General features: G+C 37.0%; 1 protein-coding gene across 1 annotated transcript; it reads left to right on the plus strand.

Annotated features, from left to right (window-relative positions):
- Positions 1 to 2,945: 2,945 nt before the first annotated feature.
- On the plus strand, positions 2,946 to 4,460 carry LOC144448614 (uncharacterized). The gene has a single exon (XM_078138891.1). The coding sequence runs from the start codon at positions 2,946 to 2,948 to the stop codon at positions 4,458 to 4,460; it is 1,515 nt and encodes a 504-aa protein (XP_077995017.1).
- The last annotated feature ends 11,736 nt before the right edge of the window (positions 4,461 to 16,196 follow it).

Below are 16,196 nucleotides of genomic sequence, written 5' to 3' on the forward strand. Positions count from 1 at the left end.
TAACTGACAATTCCAGGACCGATTGGTCAACATCTACTCCACCACATTATCCCAACACCAGGCTACACTGCCCCCCCCCCTTTACTACTGTGAAACCTGCTCCTCTCCTCACATCACGACTAACAGTTAATTCATTGCATTCCACCGATATGTTATGGTATTACTTTACTGTGATGGGATTTGGTACCAGTAGGAATTGGAATCGGTAGCATTGCAGTGATGGTACCATGCCATTATTTTACTGTGACGGGATGTGGTACCAGTAAGAATTGGAACCGGTGGCATTGCAGTGATGGGATCATGCCAAACTCACAAAAGTTAGATAATGTAAAATGTGGTCCTTTCTTGATTTCCATTCTCTAAAAAAATGGATGGCCCTCCCCCGTGGACAGATCTATAAAGAGTGGCATCCCCCATCCCCCCCCCCTTGTAATTACTGAAGGCTCCCTATAAGAAACAACATTCTGAGGAAACTCGAAAATCAGTTTAGGCAAATTTAGACAAAACTCGTCATGTCATATCTAACTATTGATAATGTGGTCCTCCTTCAGAAATTAGTATTCAAATGTTGGCCGAAGTTCCACTATGTCATTTGGAAGACATTTCTCACACGCCTTAACTCTAGAGGCTATATACCTAGGAATGCATGTCAAATTTTGGGCACGTTTATGTTTACTAACCCGCCTACTCTGAGGACATATTGGACGTAAATATTTACATCCACATTCCACTCCTCAATAGTCATTGTCAGATTGACGTTTTCAAGTCCACGTTGTCTTGTGTGACCTACTTTACAGCATAGTGAAGGTCACTGCCATTTATCTGGTTTATGGTCACTGTACTTAGAGAACATGATATACCAGTTTTTTAAAAGTATAGGTCAATGCAATATAATCTCATTCTGTTATTACAATAAAGACGGCTCTCGTAGATTGGGTTTCTCAATTCCATCTGGTTTATCATATGTTACTGTAATATATAAAGGAAGGACGAGTTTGTAATTAGTAATGTGAGTGAAAATATATATATCTAGCCATGCATTTCCTGACGATTTGATGAAATCTAGAGTTGTGCCTCTGTACAAAAAGAAGTGTAAAACTGAAGCTGGTAATTATAGGCCTGTGTCTGTATTGAGTATTGTTTCAAAGGTGTTTGAAAGAGTGGTGTACAATCAAATTAATGATTATCTTGTCCAAAATAGTTTACTGTATGAATTCCAGTCTGGTTTTAGGCCCTCTTATTCTATCGATACATGTCTAATTCACCTGTCAGATATTATATCAAACACGAACGTGATGAAGAGAACCTCACCGGTATGGTTAAGTTGGATCTCTAAAAAGACCTTCGATATGGTACAACATGAGATATTGTTAACTAAACATAAATTTGAGTTTGAATAAAATTTCAGCACAGTGGTTAATTGAATCGTATCTAACTGGAGGAGGGGTTACTCTCAATAATTCAATATGGGGGTGTGCGGCCCACACTGACAACATCTACCCATGTACAATCCAAAAACAGACACATTGTTAGGGGTTTCCATGCCAGTCACAAACAAACCCACTATATATGGCGTCGTCGTCACCCCCCTCCCCTCCCCCACGTATCATGCATATCACAGATTCTTGTCAGAGAAAATCGTTGAGAAAATCCAGTCATTTACCTATATTCCTTTGCTGTGAAGATTGTTTCTAAAGCATGGGGACCTTTCCTGTGTTTACAGTGATGTAAATAATATTTGGAAAAAATGGTCACCAAACTGATTTAAGCGCTCCATCGGGTGCTTACATTTTCTTTCTTTTACTATGATCGGTGTCCTCATATAAAGTTCAATAAACAGATCGATGCATGGAGGAGCATTTCACAGTTTACTACTTTACCCACAATGCTCTTTGAGTTGTACTCCCGGAAATACACATTTTGAAGTTAGACAAATCTCACCTTCGTTGCAATATTTCTAACATTTTCAAAGCGTAGAATTGCAGTTGCTATTATTGTATTACTTACGGTGGCCCAGAGATGACAAAGGAACAATACATTTGTGGAAGAAATAATCAATTTTTGAGCGCAAAATATTCAGTACAAGGATAAAAAATTTCTTTCATAGGACAAAACATTTTTTTTGGTTCAAAATAGAAATATCAAAGCAAAAAGTTCAAATTTGTAAGACGAAACTTCCTTTTACAAAGCAGAAAATTTATTTGCATAACAAGATTTTTTACTTTTTGAGGCCAAAACTGTTTTTGTTTACAGATCAAATTTTTTTTGAGGCCAAAACTTTTTTTTCCGGATCAAAAATCTTTTTTTTTAGGCCAAAACCTTTTTCCCAGAGCAGTCCACCACACCCTCCGCCACAGGCCAAAGAAACTGATAGGTTCCTGATAATAACATTGTCAATTTGACCCCCCCCCCAACAATCTACCACACCCTCCCCCCCCACAGGCCGAAGAAACTGATAGGTACCTAATAATAACATTGTCAATTTGACCCCCACCACTAATCCACCACACCACACCCCTCCCACACACACACACAGGCCGAAGAAACTGATAGGTTCCTAATGATAACATTGTCAATTTGACCCACCCCCACCAATCCACCACACCCTCCCCCCACAGGCCGAAGAAACTGATAGGTTCCTAATAATAACATTGCCTATTTGACAGATTGTCGTGAGAGAAACATCTTGGTGAATATCTTCCTGTCATTTACCTGTCTTTTGTTGCTGTCTAAAGCGAAAGGACATTACCAATATTATCGACCTATGATTAAGGAATTTTCAGATGAAAAGCCGACCCGTGTTGAGATGTTTTTCGTGAAAAAGTGGCCCACATGATTTCGAGTTTGGCGGTGCATACCCGTACTTTCTAATTTAAAAATTACGTCATTGTTCATTACGCTAACCTTTGGCCTTCAACCGTATTACACGGCCATGAGCACTGAGTATGGCGGACAAGCTCAATGTAACGAACACTTCCATTTTGTATTACTTGTTCTGGACTGCCGTTACTATCGCAGAATCGTCGAAAGTTTACGACGCCGATGTTTTGATTCTTGGTGGTGGGGCAGCTGGTATCGCTGCTGGCAAAACTTTATCAGATGCAGGTGTAACAAGCTTTTTAATTGTGGAAGGGTCAGACCGTATTGGAGGACGAGTACGCAGTGCCAAATTCGGTGGTGTCACCGTGGAACTTGGAGCAAACTGGGTGTACGACCACCCAGTTAATGTCGATGAAAAGTCATTCGTTGAATTGATAAAGAGTTACAAATTAGACGGGAAAATGACTGACTGGGATAATTGGGTGATTTACAGCGAAAATGGGACAGACTTGACGAAAGAAGCCGATGTTAGGTCTGAAGACCTAAGTGCAGCGGAAAGCATTGCCTTTAAAGCAGCATACCAAGTAGTGGCCGAAGAAAGGTCAGGTGGTGACATGTCGATCCGATCGGCATTGAGGCTCAGTGGTTGGTACCCGAAAACACCCTTGGATGACGTAATCGAATATCTTGATTTTGACTTTGAACTAGCCGCAACACCCCAGGTAACATCTTTAAAAGATATGACCGTGTTGAACTGCTCGAATGAACTCTTCATAACTGATCAACGTGGGTTTGTGTCATTTCTCGAAACAATGACGAGTGATTATCTAGAGATCAATGATCCCAGACTAATATTTAACACAATAGTGACGAAGATTGCGTGGAGTGAGAATGACGTCACCGTTACCTGTAAACATGGACGCACTTTTTCGGCGCCGTACGCAATCTTGACTTTTAGTCTTGGCGTTTTACAAAACAATGCTGTAGAATTTTCTCCTGAGCTACCAATCCGGAAAAGTCATGAAATACACAAATTTCAAATAGGACTGTATACTAAAATTTTCTTACAATTTCCAAGTACATTTTGGGACAAGCAAGAAATTCTGCTGTACGCCCACCAAGTTCGAGGATTTTACCCAGTATGGCAAAACCTGAACGTTGAGGGCGCATTTCCAGGTAAGCATATCCTTATGGTGACTGTGACAGACGAAGAATCACGAAGATTAGAACGTGAGACGGATGAATCCGTACAAAGGGAAGTGATGACGGTGCTGAGGAGAATTTACGGAGACGAAATTCCCGAACCTGTTAACTTTCTGATGACTCGCTGGTCACGTGATCCGTTATTCTACGGTGCATATAGCAATAGGCCAGTAGAGGCATCGGAAACAACAATGAGAATATTACAGGAAAACGTTGGTCGACTCTATTTTGGAGGCGAAGCAACACATGCACAGTGGCATGGATTTTTACAGGGGGCGCTTGACTCAGGACGAAGGGAAGCTGAAAAGGTTTCATCACATTTAAAATTTGTAGATCCTAAATTATCACATGATGACTTAAAAGTTGACCATCATGATGACGTTAGATGTCATGGTAACGTATACACAAAGTTACATGACAATAGATGCATTGAGTAGTGACTCCAACATATTTACGTGTTGCACGTTACAAGCACTGTTACCTTGGTGATGTGTCCCTCGTAATAAGCACTGTTACCTTGGTGATGTGTTCCTTGTAATAAGCACTGTTACCTTGGTGACATGACTCTAGTAATAAGCACTGTTACCTTGGTGATGTGTTCCTTGTAATAAGCACTGTTACCTTGGTGACGTGACTCTAGTAATAAGCACTGTGACGTGTCCCTAGTAATAAGCACTGTTACCTTGGTGATGTGTCCCTAGTAAAAAGCACTGTTACCTTGGTGACGTGTCCCTAGTAAAAAGCACTGTTACCTTGGTGACGTGTCCCTAGTAATAAACACCGTTACCTTGGTGATGTGTTCCTTGTAATAAGCACTGTTACCTTGGTGACGTGACTCTAGTAATAAGCACTGTGACGTGTCCCTAGTAATAAGCACTGTTACCTTGGTGATGTGTCCCTAGTAATAAGCACTGTTACCTTGGTGACGTGTCCCTAGTAATAAGCACTGTTACCTTTGTGACGTGTCCCTAGTAATAAGCACTGTTACCTTGGTGACGTGTCTCTAGTAATAAGCACCGTTACTTTGGTGATGTGTTCCTTGTAATAAGCACTGTTACCTTGGTGACGTGTCCCTAGTAATAAGCACTGTTACCTTGGTGATGTGTCCCTAGTAATAAGCACCATTACCTTGGTGATGTGTCCTTAGTAATAAGCACCATTACCTTTGGTGACCTGTCCCTAGTAATAAGCACTGTTACCTTGGTGGCGTGTCCCTAGTAATAACCACGAGAGGTTGCATCAAGTTGGGTCATACTGGAGTTGGTCTGATACATGTATATGAACAAACGAAATATTATCAAGTTTATGATAAAATAATACTACGTTAGCATTTAGGAATTATGTAATAAATTGAATAGAGTTGTAAGTAGACTGTTAGATATGCCGTGTTGCTTAGCCTCAACGACATATTGGGAAAAGGGGTAGCAAGGATACGTGGTTATATTAGGAAACCTGTAGACTTCAAATCTATCGGCTATTTCCAATCTTTATATGAATAAATATTTGAAACACAAATAACTGTTTACAGTGTTATTTTTCTTTCATGTGAAATAGTCACCTTCCTTAGAGAGTTATTTGCGAAACAGTGGTGAGTTGAAAAATTACTTGCATTTGGAAAAACATTTTTATTTTAAAAGTTGACCACATTTTCCTTCACAAAATTTGAAATGAATAATAAATTCAAAAGATTTGAAAGTTATGAGACAAAAAAATCTCCCAAGAGACAGGTGCCAGCCTAGGGGGCCCCGTCAAGGAGTACCTTGCAGTCGGTAGATAGAAAAATTACTTACTCGATTAGTAAGTAATGATGAAGATACATACATACATACATACATACATACATACATACATACATACATACATACATACATACATACATACATACATACATACATACATACATATATAGAAATGCATATGGAACTTGTGAGACAGTCCGAATAAATAGACGTTTTAAATTTATGTTATTGAATAGAATAGAGGAACGAACTATATATATACCAGTAACGTAGCCTGTGGGGGGGGGCAAGGGGGGGCAGCTGCCCCCCCCCCCTGAGATTTTGGGGGAAAAAAGAAAGAAAAAAAGCTACTTTTTGAATACATAGCGATGCTATTAAAATCGTTGTTTACGTGACGATTCCTAGCATGCGAGATTTCAATGGATAGTTCACTAATTAAGTGACTGTACACTGACTCCTCGCTAATATATATCTTATATCGATGGTTGTACGATGGCTTAACTTTGAATAAAAATGTGTCCAGTTAAAAATTGTAACTTTTTGCAGGAAATTAAAAATTCTTTGTGCGGGAAAGTACAAACGAAGTGCGCACATGCACTGTGCATTTTCCGCGAGTAACAGTAGTCTTGAAAGTCTCCTTCATTTGAAGATAGCAAGTCGATAATGTTAGCGAGTGAAACTCAAAAAAAAAAAAGACGGAAAAAGTCGTTCAACATGAGGTCGCCTGCTATGCTGCATGCAGTGACTCCGGAGATGCGCTCGATCTCATTTACATCTTGTTCCTTATATTAAAACATTTCATACTGATAAAACGGCTGGTCTCTTTTTGGAATATTTGGTGGCCCTGAAAAACTATTAAACTAGGTACGCAGTTTAAGATCCATTCTTTGAAGATACACTTTCAATAATTGTGTTCGACGTTGGCTTTGGTTAAAATGTTTGTTGATATAATTATCTCATTGCACACTGACACTAGCGTATATTCCGCAATCATTTTGAAGCGACGACTTGCTATGGAAAGAATGGCCCTGAATTTGTAAACAGAGCTGTACCTTCGACATCAAAATCCAAACTTCAATATCCATTATAATGATAATGACAAGGAGAATTCACTGAGTTCACCTTGGGTTCCGACATAAGCAAGGCCATAACAGTTTTGGGAGTTGGGTAAAGAAAATGATTATTTTGTTGTGTTACTTATTTGAAAAAGCACCATCCATTTTTTTACTTTGAATGTGACATCTTTTCGGCATTTATTTTGAAATATACGACATTGGGCCAGAAAAAATGGAAAAGCTGTTCAACCTACCCATACATTTTTTTCTGGTGATGGGCAATATATCCTCATGCGGGCTTCGCATTTTTTTTTCAAAATTAAGGATATTTCTTTATATTTTCTGAATAGTACATGTAATAATATACATTTGAGTCTATTCCAAATTATATAATATCTTATACGTACAGTGGTTTACTTGGCTCTGATGTTGCATGCAAGCATGAATTGAGATTAAATATCCAATGTGCACTAAAAAGAATTGAACAAAAGTTGACGACCATCGGGCCATCAAAAGTCTGAAAGTCTTGAAATGTTTTGTTCTTTATATTCGGGATATTTTGGAACCAAATTAAACTTCAGGAGAAGTCATTTACCATGTGCACATCCGCATAATATCTTTCAGCTTTGCCACAACAAAATATACTTCCAGATAATATGTAATACATAGCATAATTGTTTCAATTCTGGTATTTTATTATGTCTATGGTTTGATATTTTATGCTTCTAAATGGCCTCCTACACTGTCTTATTTTCAATTTTTTTTTTCACCTTTGGAGTTGTCTCATTCCAATGCATCATTGTACCATATGATTTTATATCTCCACTGTAGTGTAGGTGACAGAAGGGGTGGCTAAAATAATGCTTGAGTTTCATTTGGCGGGGCCTACCATTTTTTGAGAAGAGAGGGTGAGAGGAACTACAATATTTGTTTAACCGTAAATTGTGTACATTTCCTAACTGTAGCTATGCAGACAAATTGCATGAGATAGTATCAAGATGACTGAATAAGTTCTATCTAAACTCGACCTGAAATATTTTGCTATCATTATATATGGTTTGTTTTATCCTTGTCAAGCATTGTGAAAAAATGAAATCGACCTACTTACCAAATGTGATGGGTTAGGTTTCCCATTGACCAGCATTTTTTATTTTTTCTGACCTTGCATATGATATTTAATTGCGTATGCTAAAATAGATAGTATGTAAATTGTATGCAAATTTATGTAAATTAGCACTTTTCTAAATTTTTAATGCATGATTGCACCAAGACAAAGTTCTGCCCCCCTTGGCAATTTGGTCAGGCTACGGCCCTGTATACGAATTTCATATTACCATGATTTGACAACAGAATTTATCAATACTCAAGAAACGAACACTATTTTATTAGTAAAGGATTTTAAAGAACCTTCACCGCGATAATTCGAAAGGACATATCGTTACAAACGCTGACTCATTCAGGAAATTAATTCTGACTTAAGGGGAAGAACGGAGATTTGGGGGGGGGGATTTTGGGGGAAAAAATGTCGGCAGGTGAAGGAGGAAAAAAATAATTACATCCCGTAATGGCTTGAGAAATAAATTGTTCCAACAGACAGAAGTAAAAAAAATGTGTTGTGATGCGATTGTCTGTGGAGGTACTGAAAAGTGTCAGTCGGTTTGGTGTGAGTTTTGATATCCAACCGTTTGGTTTGTTTGAACCTATGACCACTAAAATCAACCTATGACCTTTGTAAATCACCAAATCAAGGTATACCACTTCCGTTTCTGAGCTGACCAACGAAAATTTTAATGTTGGGTGCATTTCATTTATTTTTTCACTCAGAATATTAATTTCAGTTTGTGTGCCACGGAATAGCATGAATATATCATCTATGAAACGTGTCCAAAGTGATATTTTATCCATGTAGGTTTCAATAATGTGACACTCAAGTTTGTTGAATGCGATGTCAGCTATCTCTGGAGAAGCTGGTGAGCCCATACTACAACCACACGTTTTGTTTGTAGACGTCTTCATTACATTCAAACGTATTGTGTGTTACAATTGTAGGATCTCATTTAACAGTGGATATATATTCTGTTGGCGGTTTTGGAATCGTAAAATTGGCTTGTTGACATTCTACAGAGTTCGATGCCTCCACTATTGACTGCATTGCGTCACTGTGTACATTGATACCACATCCATGGTAACCAGTGTTATGTTTTCATTGATCTCAACCGATTCAAATTTTCTTATGAAATCTGTTGAGTCTTTAATGTACGTTGGTTGTGATTGCGCAATTGGTTTTAAAAAGAAATCTACGAATTCTGATATATGGCTAGGTGGGCTATTACATCCACTAATAATTGGCCTGCCGACGAATTTTGTTCCCGAGGGCAGTTCTTTGTGAACTTTGGGAAGCAAGTACAATTGTGGTGTTCGTATCGTTAATATACTGATATGTATTGTTGTCAATGAGGTGTTTTGCATACATGTCAGTTGTTATGTTATCTATAAGGTCCACAATTTTCATTGTATCATCTTCTTGTAGTTAGACATAGTATTTGTCATTTAGAATATGGTTTTCGCATTCCATAATGTAATCAGTTGTGTTAATTATGGCAATGCTCCTCCCTTTATCGAAAGGTTCCAAATTGATTGTTATCTCGTGGTTCCTTGACAACGTGTGGATCGAATATTTCTCAGCATGCGTCATGTTGTCACTGTTTGAGCTGAAATGTAATTTTGATAGTTCCACTCTAGTAGCCTCTAGATAATTTACTAGTGCTGAACTATCGGTTGTATGTGGTGTCAATTTGTGGATTTAATTAGAACGGAGATTGTTTTGTAAGTTTATTCCTCATTAAATATTTCAGACTCATTCTGCGCGAGAAATCATCAATCTCTGTCATGAGTTGCCTTTTTGTTGGACGGAAAATGTGTGGGAATGAAACTCAAACCTTTACCCAGTGCTATCATTTCAATATTACTAAATTTGTACGATGAAATGTAGTTTTTTTAAATGTATTTCGTATTCTCTTCAGCCAGTTTATTTAATCTGTTTGATGAAAACCACCGTTTGTATTTTCTCTGGATTTATTTACAATTTACCAAGATCTTCTAAGGTGTGTTTCGTGTTTTTGTCTTGAAAAGTTTCTTCTACCCACATCGGGAGATTATTCTCAAGACTTTATTTGTTGAAACTATTGAAGATTTGGTAGTTCTCTTTATGGAGGATGTGGTGGCCCTGAAAATGACCGTCATTAATAAAGGGAGGGGGACTCCAAACACCATCAAAATTAAATAAGTGTATGACATTGCGTTTACCATATAACCAACTGTGGGTTGTTAGATCAAGTTTGTTAATAAGTGGAAGCATTTCCCAAGACTATTTCAAACTTGATTATCTTGTTTGGTAATAATAAAGTGGTTTGAAGGTCAGTTAGCCAAGTGATCAGTCACCTCCTCGTGGATTTCTTACCAGCTATCTCTTGTACATAACATTTAAATAGAAGCATGGATTGCTAACTGCTACTTATTGCTACTTACACAGAACAAGTTAGTTGTGAACCAGTGACATGTAGGTATAGTTATGAACCACACATTACAAAATTGGTAACCGAGAAAAAAATTTGCATTGATCCTGCATATGGAAAAGATAATTCGATACAGGACTGACAATAGAAAAAATGCTGTCACAGTGATGGGAAAAAATTGCTAACATACCCACTCCCCCCCCCAATCAAATGGTTCTCCCGTAAGGAGGGATGTAGTATCCAGCAATATAAACATTCAACCACCAAGTGGTCGTAATGATTTAAACATCCACATACCACCTCCTCATCACAGTGTAACTGATCCTTATATCCATCTGTACATATGTGAATAAAGTATCATACCGTAGTAAGCATTCAAATAGCAAACAGTGTCTACTATGTCTATCTCTATCAACCCACTCACACAAATATACACATCCATCTAAAAGACTTTACAATACACACATACATACATACATACATACATACATACATACATACATACATACATACATACATACATACATACATACATACATACATACATACATACATACATACATACATACATACATACATATACATACATACATACATACATACATACACACACACACACATACATACATACACACATACATACATACATACATACATACACACATACACACATACATACATACATACATACATACATACATACATACATACATACATACATACATACATACATACATACATACATACACACATACACACATACACACATACATACATACATACATACATACATACATACATACATACATACATACACACACACACACACACATACATACATACATACATACATACATACATACATACATACATACATACATACATACATACATACATACATACATACATACATACATACAGAGAGCTGTAGTGTGTTTTTGTAGTAAGTGGTTAGGAAATTAGCAAGACTATATACTAAGATAATAACATCAAAGTAATACATTTTATATTATTTTATTTTTAATCATTTCCTTTAATACACAGCTAACTAACTGTAATTAAGATACATGATAATTTAAATACTAAACTGAACTGAACTGAACTGAACTGAACTGAACTGAACTGAGTTGATTCTATTCTATTCACCAGAAAGAATTAAAATATGTACATTTCAAAGAAGTTATAAGGATAAAATATGTGACGAAGGCAACGGAAATAGTTCGATCTGAGCTAGTCAAGTCTGTCACCCTGACAATATAAATATAACCAAGAAATAAGTACATGTACGTAACAGGTGCGAAATATAGAATGAATAGAAAAAAATTAAAATGAAATAATATTAATATCAACAATAGTGGTAATAAATAGACTAATTAATATATGATAATGATTGAAATGGTATTTACATGTAAAAAAAAAATATTTGATTGAAAATCGATACTAAGTTAAGGAAATGTGTATACATGTTTCCCACGAATTATTCAGGTGAACATTTAAAGTTGCTTTGCTATGAGTTATGTCTTTGATACATTTCGGTAGTGAGTTCAAGTGGTGAGTAGCTGTACCGATATATTCAATATTGTGTTTGCTTTGTGCCAGGTTCACTTTAGGATAGGAATGGTGAACTGTATCTAAACAACGGTACATATCATGAGTAGCAAAACGGTTAGGATAGGAATGGTGAACTGTAAGCTTATCTAAATAACGGTCTATATCATGAATAGCAAAACGGTTTCTAGTTGAAATTGATATCAAGTGAACCTTCAAGAAAAGCCAAGACCTAGTCCAATTCACTTCCGTCGATTTCCAAAGAGCCTTCTACGTTCACTTGTCGAGATACTGTGACATAAAAAAAATTGTCAACAACTGCGAAATGTCCCTCAATAAAATGCCACCTGTCGTGTCCAGTGTATGAATTCAGGTCATTTCCAAAGAGAACGATTATATTGATACAAAACAGAAGCAAGTCTCCGAACTCTACGATAGGTCATTGAACGAAAAGTCATTTAATCTTTCTCATCCACTGCACTCACATTTCTACTACCGTCTGGTCTGGCTATTCATAGTTCTCCTTGCAAGGTAAACCGCTTTAAAAAAGTCTTCTTTTTTCCATCAGCTATTTCCATTTTAAACTTTGGTTTCACTGTAATAGCTGTGATGGGATTTTAGTCTCGCATACATTTTATAGATCTACGTAGTATTATTGTACGGTAGTCTGTTGATGTGTGTTGTCTGTGGATAACATTTATTTGTATATTAGGATTACTGAGATACCAATAGGAAAGTCTCCATTTATATACGTTGGAATTTAATGGACAATAACTTTTTGAATTTGAATTTGACGTACACATATGTTCATAAATAAAACATGTTGCCATATCAGTCAGCAAAGGCGTACCTCTGTCTTGTGACTTGTCGACCATCGTCAATATCGCAGTATCAAGTAGATATATATAGAGAGAGAGAGAGAGAGAGAGAGAGAGAGAGAGAGAGAGAGAGAGAGAGAGAGAGAGAGAGAGAGAGAGAGAGAGAGAGAGAGAGAGAGAGAGAGAGAGAGAGAGAGAGAGAGAGGACTTATCAACACAATTGGCTAAACATATTCAACATTTGTAAGCCCAAAATAGGATACTTAGATTAGTAATTAGAAGTTTAGATTTGACAAGAAAAATATCGAAAAGGGCAACATTTTTTCCTCCATAGTCTTCCTATCATGAGGCGTAGTTAAGGAGTTCTACTTTCACTTCAATTTGAGTACTTGTGTACTGTACGTGGGGTGGGGTGATCACTTCGTCTCAATCAATGCATTCCGCACTGCAGCTCGTTCCACGACCGAATCGTCTCACGGTCATTTCTTCCCACCTGTGCAGTTACTTTAGTCATAAATAAAGGGGCCTCACTTATTGACTTCAACAAAATATAGCCGCTTTTTTTCCGTGCACTGAAGTTTTGTAATGAACAAAGTATGTTTATGGTTTTGAATATTCAGGGATGAGATTGTTGCGTTTGGTGCGTCTCGGGAGGATAACTCAAGTTTTCAACATCATTCACTTGTCCACCAAATAAACACTTCAACCCAGATCGAAATTGGCGATTCTTATAGGAATAGATGAATGGGTTACAGCAACAGTTACTGAAACCAAGGAGAACGGACACACTGTAGTACCAACTATCAAACTCAAGGTGTCCACCAAGAGTATAATACGTCCACAGAACATTGCTGCACGTCCAGCAAATGAAGAAAGCGCCCGCTACCGTCAACAGCATATTGATGACACGCCTTTGAGCTTTTTGAATACTGAGAGACATCTCATCTACTCCGTTTGCAGGGTTTTTGGCCAGACACCTGTGAATTTTGTAATAGAAGAACACCATGGCAACTACGGGGAAAAGGTAATGAAATGTGGGTAGAAACACATTCCATGCTCGAAAGGAGATGAGATTCGGCCATCGGACAACGCACAGACCATAACTGTGGTGAAAGATAAACCACATTGAGCCGCCTAGGAAAAGAGCTATAGACCACACCACTACAATTATAACGGCTACAGATTTCACTCCAAAATTGGCAGCATAGTGGAACGGGTAGACAATCGCATAATAACGTTCAGCACTAATCGAGATGAGTGAAAACGTTGAACCATAAAGGCAAGTCCACATCGGAAATTTTGACAACCACATTTTGCAAGTTACTTCTCCTGCAATGCCACTGGGCGGAGAAATTTCGGGTGCAACATGCAGAGGTAGTAGGAAAAATCCTGCCAGGCAATCTGCTATCGCTAAGTTGACGATCAAGAAGTTGGTGTGGGTTCTCAGTTTACGAATACGTAGAAAGACGACGATTACCAATAGGTTGCCTAGGAAACCAAGTGTACCAATGATACCGTACATTACACGCATCCATATTTGGTAATATGTATTGGACCAATTACCAGTGTCTGCTTCATTTTCATTTCTCGTTGTAGTATTATCTATATGGGAATAGTTATTCATTCTCTATGTTGACCATTCAACCTTGTAATGAAATGAAACGAACAGAACTAAATTAGATTAGTTAGATTAGATTAGATTAGATTAGATTAGATTAGATTAGATTAGATTAGATTAGATTGGATTGGATTATATTAGATTAGATTGGATTGGATTAGAATAGGTAAGGTTAAGTTAGGATTAGATTGGATTTGATTAGATTAGATTTGATTAGATTTGATTAGATTGGATTGGATTAGAATAGGTAAGGTTAAATTAGGATTTGATTAGATTTGATTAGATTAGATTGGATTAGAATAGGTAAGGTTAAATTAGGATTTGATTAGATTTGATTAGATTAGATTTGATTAGATTAGATTTGATTGAATTGGATTAGAATAGGTAAAGTTAAGTTAGGATTAGATTAGATGAGATTAGATTAGATTAGATTAGATTAGGGTTAAATTACTTCTAAATCATACAAATCTGTCACTTAAAGACGATATGGATGACAAGTGAGTATTTATTTTGGATTTTTAATTCTTACTTACTAAGACAACTCTAATACAGTAAACAAAGGCTAAAAGTGTGAAAAGGGTTTTGTTGTACATACAATGACAAATATATTAAACCTACATTTGCAATGTTTTGAGTTACAAACAAAGATTTAGTACATGTTGTTTCAAATTGATTTTTCAAGTATGAAAATATCGTAGAGTTGTCTTAAGAATTAAAATCCAAAATAAATACCTATTTGGCATCCATATGGTAACTTGTGGTTGAAAATCAAAACAATTAATAGCAAGACAAGGGTATACAACAACACGGTAAAATACAATACAACACAATACAATACAATACAACACAACACAACACAACACAACACAATACAATATAATATAATACAATACAACTTTACAATAATAGGACAAAGTACAACACAATGACACAATACAATACAATACAATACAATACAATACAATACAATAAGACAATACATTACAATACAATGCAATAGAATACAATACAGCACAATACAATATGGTATGATACGAAACGATACGATACGATGCAATTCAATACGATACAATACATTTAATTTTGTTTTGAAAATATCGTACCTAGAAATGTAAAACATTCTACCGTTTCAACATTTGCCCGTTCAGGGCTCCAAAATTGAGTGTTTCTCGGTAAGCGAATATCAACAACTTGAATTCAAGATTTCTACTTGAGCTTTGTTCAATCATCCCCCCCCCCCCCCATTTTGAGAGAATTACGTTTTTTCAAATATTAACTGAGAGAGAGCGAAAGAGAGGGGGAGGGAGGGAGGGAGAGAGGGGGGACGGACGGACGGAGTGAGAGAGAGAGAGAGAGAGAGAAAGAAGAAGAAGAAGAAAGAAGCAAAGGGGTTGATTACTAATGGGAAGAAAATAAATACTGATAACGATCACCATGAGAAACGAGGAACGCCTTGTAAGAAACCACTTACCTTAGGATCAGCTAACCCAAGAAAATAGAATGCGTGTGGAGAGAAAACGATGTGGACAGAAGTTTTATAGCTCTTCGTGTATCGAAACGAAATACCTGGGGACCGAAACAGCACATTTATAGCGACAAACGCTTCACAGCTAATTGTTGAAAATAAGATAATTCAGCCAGTTTCCATGGCACTCTGATGAAATAATGTTGTCAAGGAAACGGGAGTCATACATTTGACTCGTGATACAAGGTGTTATCAATCACACGTCACGCTTTTCTCCTCTAAGGACAATGAGACATTTATATACGTACCTTTATATTCGACCAGGGCACTGAAATTTAAAACTAATTATCTGCAGATATAAATATGAAATGTGCCCATTAGTTTCAATGATGTTAGTCACGACTCGGAATTCTAA

Source organism: Glandiceps talaboti, chromosome 17 (assembly GCF_964340395.1).
Source record: "Glandiceps talaboti chromosome 17, keGlaTala1.1, whole genome shotgun sequence".
NCBI classification, from domain to species: Eukaryota; Metazoa; Hemichordata; class Enteropneusta; family Spengelidae; genus Glandiceps; species Glandiceps talaboti.